The 13,587-nt window shown below is 34.7% G+C and overlaps 1 protein-coding gene across 1 annotated transcript in view; it reads right to left on the bottom strand.

Annotated features, from left to right (window-relative positions):
* SLC30A9 (solute carrier family 30 member 9) overlaps positions 1-13,587 on the bottom strand; it is a 100,259-nt gene that overhangs the window by 14,944 nt on the left and 71,728 nt on the right. The window contains exons 10-15 of the mRNA XM_054484393.2: positions 11,220-11,275; positions 8,328-8,463; positions 6,102-6,141; positions 4,836-4,907; positions 4,269-4,376; positions 762-927 (exon numbers count right to left, since the gene is read on the bottom strand). Coding sequence (XP_054340368.1) covers positions 762-927; positions 4,269-4,376; positions 4,836-4,907; positions 6,102-6,141; positions 8,328-8,463; positions 11,220-11,275 — 578 coding nt within the window. The remainder of the gene's footprint in view (positions 1-761; positions 928-4,268; positions 4,377-4,835; positions 4,908-6,101; positions 6,142-8,327; positions 8,464-11,219; positions 11,276-13,587) is intronic.

The raw sequence follows: 13,587 nt of genomic DNA, 5'->3' as shown, positions 1-13,587 counted from the left end.
GAATATAAATCTAGTAATCATTAATATATTTTACTAATTCAGATATACAGGTCATTTTAAAAAGATTTAACTTAAAGACTTCAAGTACAATACACAAAAAAATCTTATTTTAAAGTTTGAAAAAATACAGAGCGAGTTAGTAAAAAACTGGGTTTTTAAAGGTTTGTTCTTTTATTTCATTATAAAACCACAATGCTGCTGGAATTTCACTGAAAAGCACTATTAGAATTCTGTATCTCTTCTGCTTATTATCTCCTAAGTCTCCAGTTCTTTAGTTTTACATAATTTAAAAGATAAAGATTATAAGAAAAATACTTAAAATGAGCTAAAACAAAGTCTATTTTCAAAATAAATATAAATTATATTTAATTTGGTAATCATTGCCCAATGAACAAAAATCTTTTTAAATTTAATATATTCAATTTGTAATTGCAATGCGAATATAAGGCAACTCTACAGGTTCCATATTAAGTATTTTCACTAAGAAGACAACTACTTTGCAAACTTCTATTCTCATTATATCAACTGACTGTTCCTTACTCTAAAAATTAGAAGTATCGAAAATTTAAAAGGAAACTTAGAAGGAGTTTCCTAAGTGTATTCTTTCTTCCTTCCAGGATTATAATTCTGAAAAGTTACAGACTAAAACGTTCTGAAGACCAGGAATCCAAAACTTCCTCTGGAAGTATTTACAAACCAGGCATTTCTGTTTTTTAATATGTTTTTGTAAGCCTTAACAGGATTACTGGAATAAGGCTGACCTTACTGATGGGTCATTCTCCAGGAGTTCAGTGAGCCGTTGTACTTGTTCTGGCTGGATGGACCGCCCTAAGAGTGCTTCTGTGTTAGTGTAGATGAGGAATGCTGAGACCATGCCTAATAAGGTGCCCACACCCAAAGAACCTAGGCTGTCATACAGTGGATTGCCTAAATAAAGCACATAAAAAAATCAATAAATTAACAGTTTATATTATTTCAGTGAACTTTATAGAGAGCAAAGAACCAGAACCAGTAAATCAAGGCACTTGAAATTTATTCCTAATTTCTTTAATTACTTCCTTTAATGACTCCTAATAGTTTTAATATACTACAAAATGAGGATGCTACAACTTGCTTTCATAAGAGTATTATGTGACATAATTAACATCTCTTACTTGTACCTGTCATTACATACGTGAAGTTTCTGAGCACATTTAGGTTAGAGACACCAATACAAAAAAATGACATAATGAAGAGTCCGTTTCTTTTAGATATATCCATAGCAATTTTCCTACACCAGACAGACAAAATAACAGTGAAATCAAAAGCTGAAAGAAACCTTTTCCTGTATCTTCTTCCCACTAATGTTCTGTAAGAGAATTAAGCCCTACAGAAAATAATATGGGTGACTCTCTTCTCATCCAACCAAGGATGATATATAGCTAGTATCATTCTAGATAAAAAGGAGAGAACTTAATTCATTACATGCCATAGGTGCCTCAAGGTGGTGCTTCTCAAAGTGTGGTTCCTGGACCAGCAGCCATCACTTGAAAACTTGGTAGAAAAGCAAATTCTCAGACCTCATTTCAGACCCCTGAATAAAAAATTCTGGATGTGGGTTTCAGCATTCTGTGTTTCCCCAAGCCCTTCAGGTGATTCTGATTCTAATATTTGCCTTAGGTTGTCAGGGCTTCTCTCCCAGAACCAATGAGAAAGGCTGATTTATCATCCATGAATGTATAGGTAATATTTATATAATAGACAACAATAAATACATTTTAAATCTTTATAATAAATTTTACACATGGCTTTTATGACTACAAGTCTTTTTATCCCAAAGATGAAATGTCATCAATATATTTAACTCTTTTAATGCTTGATAAAACATATATTTTGCTAAGCTATAACACTAAAAAGCAAACTCATTTATCTATACTAAGTGTTAAAAATGATCTGCTTGTAAAACATTATCCATTAGAAGTTTTGTAATTATAGAGCTCAAAATCAAATACTGCTCTTTAGAAATCCAAATGTAAAGAGTTATTTTTATTTAAATATATACATTCATGTACTCTTAAAGAAATCACAGGAATATTAGCTGAAAGAAAATACCTTTTTTAAGAAAACTTTTATTTCTTGGCATGTTATTTAATTTAATTTGAATAAATTAGCTAATTAAGAAAAATTTAATTCATGTAAAATACATTACATATTTTTGTAAGTTTGATTTGATTGGTTTCTATTATTATGTAAAAGAAAATAAATTATTCAAAGTTGACGTCTGCATCAAGTCACACTTTTCTTAAGCCTAAAATTTTGCTAGTAATTTATGTTCAAAAACAGTCTAAAACTATATGGTCAACCAGAAAAACAATCAACACTTTTACAAATATTTTGGATCACAATAAACATCAGAGAATGCTGGTTTGGTATTAAAATGCACACTCAGAATGAGAAGTATTCATATTTCAGACTATTTGAAGAAACACTGCAGAACTGTGGAAGCTTGTCACCTAAAATTATTTTAAATATGTAAGGACAAATAGAGAAGAATGGAAGAAGTTCCTTTCCAAGAGAATTCCAACTTCATAAATTGAGTCTTTTCATGCTAAATGGTTCTTTTGTTTTCGAAAATAAAAATAAAATAGAATTTCTGTCTTTTCATTTACCTGTATTTTATTAGCCCTCAAAACACTTAATTAGCTACCAAAATGAGGACAGAAACAACTTAGAATTAAAGAAATAGGAAGGCAACAGTAGTTATTATTGGCATTAAGGGTGGAAAAAGACAAATGAACAAGAGTCACAATATATGGTTAAGTCCTCATTCATGTTGTCAATAGGTTCTTAGAAACTGCGACTTTATAGGGAACAACATATAAGAAAACCAATTTTACCATAAGCTAACTGATATAAACAAGAGTTAAGTTCCGGCCGGGCGTGGTGGCTCACGCCTGTAATCCCAGCACTTTGGGAGGCCAAGGTGGGAGGATCACCCCTGAGGTCGGGAGTTTGAGATCAGCCTGACCAATATGGAGAAACCCCGTCTCTACTGAAAATACAAAACTAGCCGGGCGTGGTGGCACATGCCTGTAATCCCAGCTACTCGGGAGGCTGAGGCAGGAGAATCGCTTGAGCCCGGGAGGTGGAGGTTGCAGTGAGCCGAGATGGCACCATTGCATTCCAGCCTGGGCAACAAGAGCGAAACTCTGTCTCAAAAAAAAAAAAAAGAGTTAAGTTCCTATGGCATATTTCTGGTCACAAAAACATCACTGAACTTCTAAGACCCAAAACATGTCTAATATTGAACACTGAAATAAATGTGGGCTACATATACATTTTTAAAAACTAATAAAACCTATGTAAAATAATTATTTACCCAATTTTTGGTGAATCAGTGAGTATCAGCAATAGTAGGGTGGTGGGTTAAATCAAAGAATAAATGTTTGCAAAGTGAAAACTGTAAGGAACACCTATTATCACCACATAATTCAAAAATAAACAACCACAAATATGTAGGCTTGCTGAGCGCTTTCATACATCAGTTATTGTCCTGCATTTGTCTGGATTATCACCTACTTGAGCCTATCCTAGCAGCTCAGGGCACAAGAAGGAACCAGACCTGGCCAGGATGCCATCCCATGGCAGGGCACACTTACACACACCCCCACACTCACTCAGATTGGGACTATTTATAGACACCCCAATTCACTGACCATGCACGGCATTGTGATGTGGGAGGAAGTTGGAGTGCCCAAAGAAAACCTACGCAAATAAAGGGAGAATGAGCAAACTCCACAGAGATGGTAGCTCCAGTTAGGAATTGATATTTTTCGCAACAATATTATAACAAAATCAAGTTGAACACAACAATGTTATTTGAGGACCTATGTATATATGTTTGGAACTTTAGAGTTTATTAAAACTCTCATATTTTCTTAATAAACCTAACAGGTTACCAAGGTAAATATTATCCACACTTTTATAGGTAAATAAAAAGTTCAGAGTGATTGCACAATTTTTTAAGTCACAGCTAGAAAGACTTACAGCATTACAGAAATCCTCTACAAATAGCCTTCCTTATTTCTAATTTAGAGACATTTTTAATTCAAATAAACCTGAATACTTCTGCTGACCAAATGTCTTACATAAGTCAATGATTAGGATGGAATTAATATTTAACAATTTGTTGGTTTAATATTATTCAATGATATGAGAGAAAATTACCACATATTAGAGAATTATTTAAGTAGGACAAATAAATCATCTGTAATTTAAGAAATATTTACCTGTTATAGAAGTAAGGCCCATGCAAGTGGCTGCTATTATAACTCCCAAGACTGCAGCAGTATCCTCCAATAATATCACATTTGTACTAGGATCACGACTTTCCATTACTAGTCATTGGGGAAGAGACAAGAAAAGAAAATTTCTAAAATCTTAACTTGATACTATCAGGTAACATTTTAATAAGTATCCATTTAAAATCAAGATATAAATTAAGATAAAAAAGTATATGAGAGATTATGATTTTAAAAACCTTGTTCAATGCAAACATAATTTCTTGGCTTAAATGTCAACAATAACTGATAAAGTCAAATTACTTTCTCAAGTTATATAACCATATAAAGAAATACCTTAGTTCACTTAAGTCAAATCCAAATATAAAGTATCCATGTTCAAATTTCTATACTACATTTCTTTTTAATAAGGGCTGAAGGATATGTAAGAGCCACACAGGGATGATATTCAGATATATTTTGTACATTTCTATTAGGAACAAAGCAACAACAGTACTAAGTAATTTTAAGCAAATAAGGGAGGTGAAACAAACACTTGGTTTCTAAAATACATACCATACTTGTAAAATGACATTCCTTTAGCCCGAGCATTCCTGCGAAGTTCATTTACAGCAACAAGAAGTGTTGCTAAAAGAAAAGCATTCATATCAGCAAGACAGAAACTTCATGCCTCCAAACTTTAAAGATGGCATCTCAAAAGATAAACGAATAAGCACAACATTTTAAAACTAGGGTTGGCAATAAGGACAAGTTCTATGTTAATTAGTTATTATCAATTAATCATTATAATAAAATGAACCCCATAATTCTAAACCATAATAATTAAATATAATTACTAATAACAACAGCTTTAGCTTATTGAGGAGCTGCTATTTGGCAGCACCACACTAACCACATTCATTTCTGAGCCTCCCAATCTTTTGAAGCAGGTTGTGTTATAACCATTTCATAGACTTTCAAAGATGAGGGGCCCCATAAACATATATAATTAGGATCTGTCAATAAAAAATGTTAATTTTAAAAATAGATGAAGGGAACATTATACATAGAAAGTTACAATGTTTCAGAAGTAAACATGAGCACAGCAGTGAATCAGGCAGTTTTATACTGATATTAGCAGTTCTCTGTCATCATACTGCTATAGCTATGTATTTCAAAAACTTCGAAATATTTGTATCACAAGAGCCAGGCTTCTTCTGGTGAATATTATTAAACTCTAATTTTAAAAGTTCAGTTTAATTATGTTTTTTATACTCCATTTCAAATGTTTTGAGTATTGTGATATGATACTCAAAAACGAAACATACTTTCCCTTTTAAATAAGTAAAATAATTATTTATCCAATTTTTAGTGAATCAGCAAGTAACAGCGATAGTAGTGGTAGTGGGTTCAAAAAAGGAATAACGTTTGCAAAGTGAAAATTGTAAGGAACACCTCTTACCACCACATAGTTTAAAAATAACCACAAATATGGTGGGCTTGCTAAGCGCTTTCATGCCACATCAGTTATTGTCCTGCATCTATCTGATAGTCACCTACTTGAGCCTATCCTAGCAGCTCAGGACACAAAGAGAAATGAGGCCTAGCCAGGATGCCATCCCATGGCAGGGCACACTTACACAACCCCCCACAGCTATCCATTACAGGAACAACCACAGTACATTATACAAAGACTTTACTCCCTAAAAGTAGAGAAAGCTTAGATGCCTATTCCCACACTTGCTTTTCTTTAATCAACAGAACTTAGCAAACTATAATAATGGACAGCTGAATATATATTACTAAATTAAGAATAGAGACATACTTTGTGACAGTACATACCTCCTTCAGATACTAATGATCCTGCTAAAATACAATATGCCTAAAAAAGAAATATTAAAATAAAGCATAAATTAAGTACTTCCAATCACAATTGTTCATATATAAAGTCCGTAATGTCTAAAACAAAAACACGAATTCAAATTTAAGCCAGACAGTAAGGTTACTAATGGGAAACAACTCAAATGAGGAGGACAATGAGATATGAATACAATATTTGATATCAGGAGTTGTAGACACCAGATACAGTAAGATCCACACCCAAACTCAAGTAACTTCTGGATTTTGCTTCCATGCCTAATACCAAGAAAATCCTGATTCAGAAAGATAAGTAGTTATAAACAGTAACCAATTTTTGTTTTTCGGTAATACCACATTCCCTGCAATCCCAGGACACTCTTCAATTAAAGATGGTAAGAAAAGCTTTAGACAGGGGTGTACAAAAAAAAAGAGTTAACCTAGCAACACATTTTTTTATTTTAATGAAATTCAAACCAAACATCTACAGAATTTTCAACAATGTTTAGAACCCTAGGCTTTCCTAAAATAGAGGTCTGAAAACTTTGAACCTAGTCCAACACTATTTTAAAAAGGGCCATAGTCTCATGGAAACCCATTTAGTTACTGAAAGACACAAGAGCTTTTAGAAGTTTTAAAACTTATACTCAACTGAAAATTTAACTAATTACCTAATCTCTAACTCCAGAGAGTGCTTTGCCTCTATAAAGTGATGCTATACAAATTAGAAGAATGCTAGAACAATGAAGTACCCATAAAGTGGCCAAATCTTTTCAGAATGGAGGAAATACATTTGTTTGTTTTAATTATATGAGACGTATTATGGTAAGAAACTAGTCAATCAAAACTATAGAAAACTAGAGAATAACAAATAAGCCTAGTTTAATGCACTTGTTATTAAGTAGATTTGCATGATATAACAGGATATTAAAAAAGTAGACAGATTGATTCTGTCTAGTTCTGACTACAATCCAAAATAGAGAAGAAAATAGGTACAAGTATCCCCACATTCCAAAAGGAGGTGTTATACCATCTATTCAGGCCTTGCACAGAAGGTAGCCCAAACCTGGGGCCTCTACCCACTAGACTACATGCTAGCTCCACATCCTCTAGACCACATAAGAAGACCTGAAATTGAGGAGGCCAAAAATGAAGATTTCTTTGGTGAAAGCTGTTGAGCTACCAAGATTGTTCAGTAGCCTTGATGTGTGTCCCCCCGGGATATATGCATCACAGCAAACTGTCTGATGCATACCTGAGTGATACATCCATATGCAAGCCTACTAACTGATATTGGCTGTATCAGCAGAGTAGATCATTGGGCTTGAGAAAAAAACCTGCACTCCCACAGAAAGTGTGTTAAAGATGTCTGTTTTAACACACAGGTCCCTAGGAGTCTTTTATAAGGAGATCAACTGCTCAAAGGGCATTCTTTCCAAATGCAAGACAACTTCAGCACTGTCTGGAAACCACACCATGAGATGCAGAAGCTGAGAGGGTAGGCTACGTGATCAATTTGGGCAGCCATAGCCAGAGCAGCCAAGCAGGGTAATCTCCAAGAAGTGCCCATGAGAAAAAAAAAGACAGCTTTAAACATCTACAAAGGCCAGAGGAAACCAATGCAAAATAACACTGTAGTCAGTAAAGTGGTATGTTTTTATCCCCTATCCAAACCTTCAACACTTCCCAGGGAATAGGAGAGAGGGGCAGAAGCCCTAGAGGGGATCATACGGGTGATCATCCTGCTATCCTCCCATTCCCCCAGTGCAGGCTTCCTACCTGAAGGAAGCCCAGGATGCGGGAAAAGAGAAGCTTTAACTTCAAATATAGATCCAACTTATGACTATTACATGGGTCTGAATATTTTAATTACTGAAATGAGACTATTCTTGGGACCAAAAGTGAACAGAGGTTTTCTTGTTCTTCAACAGTAACTGGAGAAATTAGTGGAACTGCCCAAGATTTTAACCAAGGAGCAGGGCTTGATAATTGGTACCTACAGAGATCTTGTTCAACATCATTGAATCTTATGGATTTAGAGGTTATGTCCAGTCACGTTCTAAAAATTAAACTATAGATATATAACCCTACAATACACAGTCAAGAAGGTGTATGTCATTCCCCTTCTTTAACACCAATATGACAAAGGCCTTCTAGTGTACACAATCACTATGTCATAAGACATCAAAACTGAGGAGAAAAAAAGATTACCCATAGAAGGGATTCTATTGGTTGAGGATGAAGCAATCCCATGACTCCATGGTACCAAGATAGTCCTGCACCCATCATGAAAATACCAACACCACTAATTAGCGAAGAAATATAGCGCATATTTGAAAATCCGTACCTGAAAAATAGAAAAGAATATAGTTTGCAAGAAATACAAATGGTTTCTTTTAAAATATATGTGCTTAATAGGTCAATGAAAAAGACTAAGAATATCAAGATGTTATAATTTTATATTTAAGTAAGATGTTAAGTGCCAAACTTGAAAAGCAATATGTAAAGTGGAAGAAACTGTAAGAAGTTTGAAAATACATAAAAATAAAGTGAATACCATTTAATTCAGGTATTTTCTGATCTCTTTTCCAAACAGCCTATTTTGATTTAGAGAGCTACTTTACTATTATGTACCACAGATCCTGGTAAAATTAATCTTTTAAAAAATGCATTCAGATGTTTAATGAACAGGATAACATTTAAATTTCTTTGTAATGCAGCTTCTAATTGAATATTTTCATCTTTGTGTGCAGCCAGTCTATTATTTATAATACCTATAATTTGATGCTGCATACAGAAGTTTACAACACATAATTTATTGCTGGTTCTGAATAGGTTAGCACACAGCCACTTTCAACTATTACTAGAACTAACACCTTCAGTTTTCTGGGTGTTTTCATGGTGCTAAAATCTCAATTATTTTTCAAGCATGCTTTGTCAATATGTACATTATTTTGTATTATTGTAAGTACTGACACAATACTTAGTATTAAAGGTGCTCAAAAATATATTAATAACATACTAGAGGAGGAAAAGAATCACTCATTAATAAAAATATTTCCTGGAAAATTTAGTCCCAAACCCAAACTCAGTGGCACTCTTCTGAGAAATACAAATTTAAACAAGAATTCTTTTTTTTTTTTTTGAGATGGAGTTTTGCTCTTGTTGCCCAGGCTAGAGTGCAATGGCAGGATCTTGGCTCACTGCAACCTCCACCTCCCGAATTCAAGCGATGCTCCTGCCTCAGCCTCCCAAGTAGCTAGGATTATAGGCATGCAACCACCACACCCAGCTAATTTTGTATTTTCAGTAGAGACGGGGCTTCTCCACGTTCGTCAGGCTGGTCTCGAACTCCCAACCTCAGGTGATCTGTCTGCCTTGGCCTCCCAAAATGCTGGATTACAGGCGTGGGCCACCGCGCCCGACTTTTTTTTTTTTAAACCGAGTTTCGCTCTTGTTGAACAGGCTGGAGTGCAATGGCGCGATCTTGGCTCACCACAACCTCCGCCTCCTGAGTTCAAGCGACTCTCCTGCCTCAGCCTCCTGAGTAGCTGGGATTACAGGCATGCGCCACCACACCTGACTAATTTTTTTGTTTTGTCAGTAGAGACGGGGTTTCTCCATGTTGGTCAGGCTGGGCTCAAACTCCCGACCTTAGGTGATCCACCTGCCTCAGCCTCCCAAAGTGCTGGGATTACAGGCATGAGTCACTGCACCCGGCTTTCAACAAGAATTCTTAATCAAACTGCTCTTGGAATTCCTTTTTGCAAAGAGTAATCCTGCCATGGGGAATTCCCACCAGTTTATAGATGTGACAATGTGACAATCAGCTCACTCAGAAAAATTTACTTTCTTCTAAAGTAACATGAATATATATTCACGTTAAAGTAAATTAAGATCTAAAATAAATGGTATTACTTACACTTCAGGTGATTTCAAGGAATTATTAACTTCTTATTGAAAATTTTGATCATGTAGGTCTAAACTGTCCAATATGATGAGCCACTAGCCACATGTGGCAATTTAAATTTAAATAAATTAAAACTAAATATAGTTTAAAATCTAGTTCTTCAGTTGCACTGGCCACATTTCAAGTGCTCAATAGCTACATGCAGTTAGCTACTACCATACTGGACAGATATAAAATATTTCCATCACTGCAGAAAATTCTGTTGGGCAGCACTAAAGTAGACTATAAAAATACCTTGAAAAGAAATCTTCACAACCTAAAATTTAAAATTTGTACCTTCTGTTTTAAAATCTTTTGTACATAAAACTGGCCAAGAAAAAAATTTTTTTTCTTAAGATGGTAAAACACTGTAATGATGTGTAATTAACACACTAGAGAGCTATTCTCTATACTAGCTTGACAGTTATACAACATTCAAATATGTTATTTTTGGGAAAACAGTAGTATTGCTTTCAAGTAAAGAAAGGCATTTCTAAAGAATAGAGGTAGACTCCTTCACAGAAATAAAAGTGCAATTTTTCTGGTCTTAAGATTTATCAAATTATATTACTGAAGCTAGTCTTAAAATGATGCTTGTGGAATTCAAAAGTGTTAGATGGTTATGTTAATAGAAGCAATAGAAAAAATCTCTATCAAATAATGGCTATGATTCAAAATAATACATTCTAAAAAGTATACTCATTTTACAAATAAATAATTCTGAAATATTAACAAAATACTATTTCCAAATCACAACAGGAGGATTAAAATAAGTGTGTATCTAATACAAGTTATCATCAGAATTTTAGATTGGGCAGCCTATGAGTCTAAATCTAGAATATATGTTTCCTTGGACCAAAATAAAACAGACCTCTAAGATCAAAATATGTGCTTTATTATTATCAAATATGGAGAAAACAAGATCTCCGTGCTGTGCTACAAAGCATAAAAATAACTTGAACTCCATTTTCAAATTATACCTCGAATTTACTTTGACACAGTGGGAAGTTCTGCATTTTAGATACTACAGTGGAAGAAATGACCAAATCTTTAACGAACTGCAGGTACATAAATTGCAGGAGATTTCTGAAATTTAGTTATTTCAATGACTTATTGCCAAAACAAACAAAAACAAAATAAGGGAATGTCCTTACGGATGAGAAGGATCTGGTGTTTGAACAGACTTACTGATGCCCAATGCTAGTAAACCCTATGAAGAAGAAGAAAAAAAGGTGAATAATCATTAGCAAGATGGAGAGTATAATACGGTAAAGCCAATGTGGAGGGTGCAGGCTAACAATGACAAAGAAACATTCAACATATGCATGTCCAATGACCCAGCAATTCTGGTTTCTAGTACTTACCTTAAAAAATAAAGATGAACTCAAAGGGGTTCAAAACACCATTGTTTATAAAGATGAGAAACATGAAAGCAACCTAAAAAAAATCCAGCAATTGGGAATGACAAAATAAATGATAAACCATAAATTACTTCTACAGTAGGTTAAAAAAATAGAGTTAGAGTAGAGCTTTCTATACTGACATGGATAAAGCTCCTAGACATACCATTAAGTGGAAGAAGAGAAAAAAGCAAGTTAGGAACAGTATGTACAGTACAGAACTTACGCTTTGTAGTTTTTATAAACTACATATAATGTAAAGCACAGAAAAGGTTAAAAAGAACATGCATGTAACTACGTTTATATCTCTGAAGAGAGGCAGAATTAAGGTAGTCTGTAATATTTGACTTTTTACAGGAAGAATAACTTGTATAGCTGTACAAGTAAAAGATAATAAAAACTTTAAACAATATATATATTGTGTATGGGCACATACATTTCTATTAAAACTGCAAAACCATGCACAGGAATTATATATCACATTCTTTTTTTTCCTTTCTTTCTTACTCCCTCTCCTCTGTCTCACTTGCCTTCACCATTTCTTCCTTTTTTCTTTCATTTCCACTTAGGTGGTTTTTAAAGTTTTGTCCTTTGTTAAAGAGTTATCCACTGGAACTTCTCAATAGTAGTATGCTTGTCCCTAGTAAGTCCTTTCCATCCTAATTTGATGTGAATCTAGAAATCATATCATAAGACTACCTTATTAGAACTATTTCATAAAAATATAAAGCCTCTGAGTGAATTCCCTATGTAATTTTAGTTGATTAATCTGAGGCTTTTCCTTTTTTCAGCATCACACAAATAATCAGATAAGTAAAGTTTCTAGATAATGACTTCTTCATAGATGAGGTTTCCCTTAGGTTACAAGAAATTTAATAGACACATTTTTTTTCTAATAAAAAATAGAGATTAAACAAACTTGAAAATATTTAATACAAATATATTTTTAGGTCTTAATATTGGAAACCCTACCCTAAATACACAGAATATTACAAGCTTTTACCACTGGATTCCATGGGAAAAGGGAGCAAACCACCTAAAATATACATGATTTTTCAGGGAATTAAACTAAGAGAATGAGAAGAAATTCAAAGGAAGATATAACTCTCTTACACCCTGATATGGTTTGGCTGTGTCCCCACCCAAATCTCATCTTGAATTCCCAAGTGTTGTGGGATCTGGTGGGAGGTAACTGAATCAGAGGGGCAGGTCTTTCCCATGCTGTTCTTCTGCTAGTGAATACGTCTTATGAGATCTGATTGTTTTAAAAAGGCGAGTTTCCCTGCACAAGCTCTCTTCTCTTGTCTTGCCACCATGTGAGACGTGCCTTTCACCTTCTGCCATGATTGTGAGGCTTCCCTAGCCATGTGAAATTGTAAGTCCATTAAACCTCCTTCTTCTGTAAATTGCCCAGTCTTGGGTATGTCTTTATCAGCAGCATGAAAACAGAATAATACAGTAAATTGGTACCAGTAGAGTGGGGTGCTGCTCTAGATACCCGAAAATGTGGAAGCAACTTTGGAACTGGGTAACAGGCAGGGGTTGGAACAGTTTGGAGGGCTCAGAAAAAGATAGGAAAATGTAAGAAAGTTTGGAATTTCCTAGAGACTTGTTGAATGGCTTTGCCCAAAATGCTGACAGTGATACGGACAATAAAGTCCAGGCTGAGGTGGTCTCAGATGGAAATAAGGAACTTGTTGGAAACTGGGGCAAAGGTGACTCTTGTTATGTTTTAATCAAAAAGACTGGTAGCATTTTGCCCCTGCCCTAGAGATTTGTGAACTTTGAACTTGACAGAGATGATTTAGAGTGTCTGGCAGGAGAAATTTCTAAGCAGCAAAGCATTCAAGAGGTGATTTGGGTGCTATTAAAGGAATTCAGTTTTTTTTTTTTTTTGAGACAAAGTCTCACTCTGTCGCCAGGCTGGAATGCAGTGGCATGATCTCGGCTTACTGTAACCTCTGCCTCCCAGGTTCAAGCGATTATCCTGCCTCAGCCTCCCGAGTAGCTGCGACTACAGGCAAGCACCACCACACCCATCTAATTTTTGTATTTTTAGTAGAGATGGGGTTTCACCATGTTGGCCAGGATGATCTCGATTTCTTCACCTCGTGATCTGCCC

The sequence above is a fragment of the Pongo pygmaeus genome, chromosome 3 (assembly GCF_028885625.2).
Source record: "Pongo pygmaeus isolate AG05252 chromosome 3, NHGRI_mPonPyg2-v2.0_pri, whole genome shotgun sequence".
In the NCBI taxonomy this organism is placed as follows: domain Eukaryota; kingdom Metazoa; phylum Chordata; class Mammalia; order Primates; family Hominidae; genus Pongo; species Pongo pygmaeus.
This window is presented reverse-complemented; position numbering and strand designations above follow the sequence as displayed.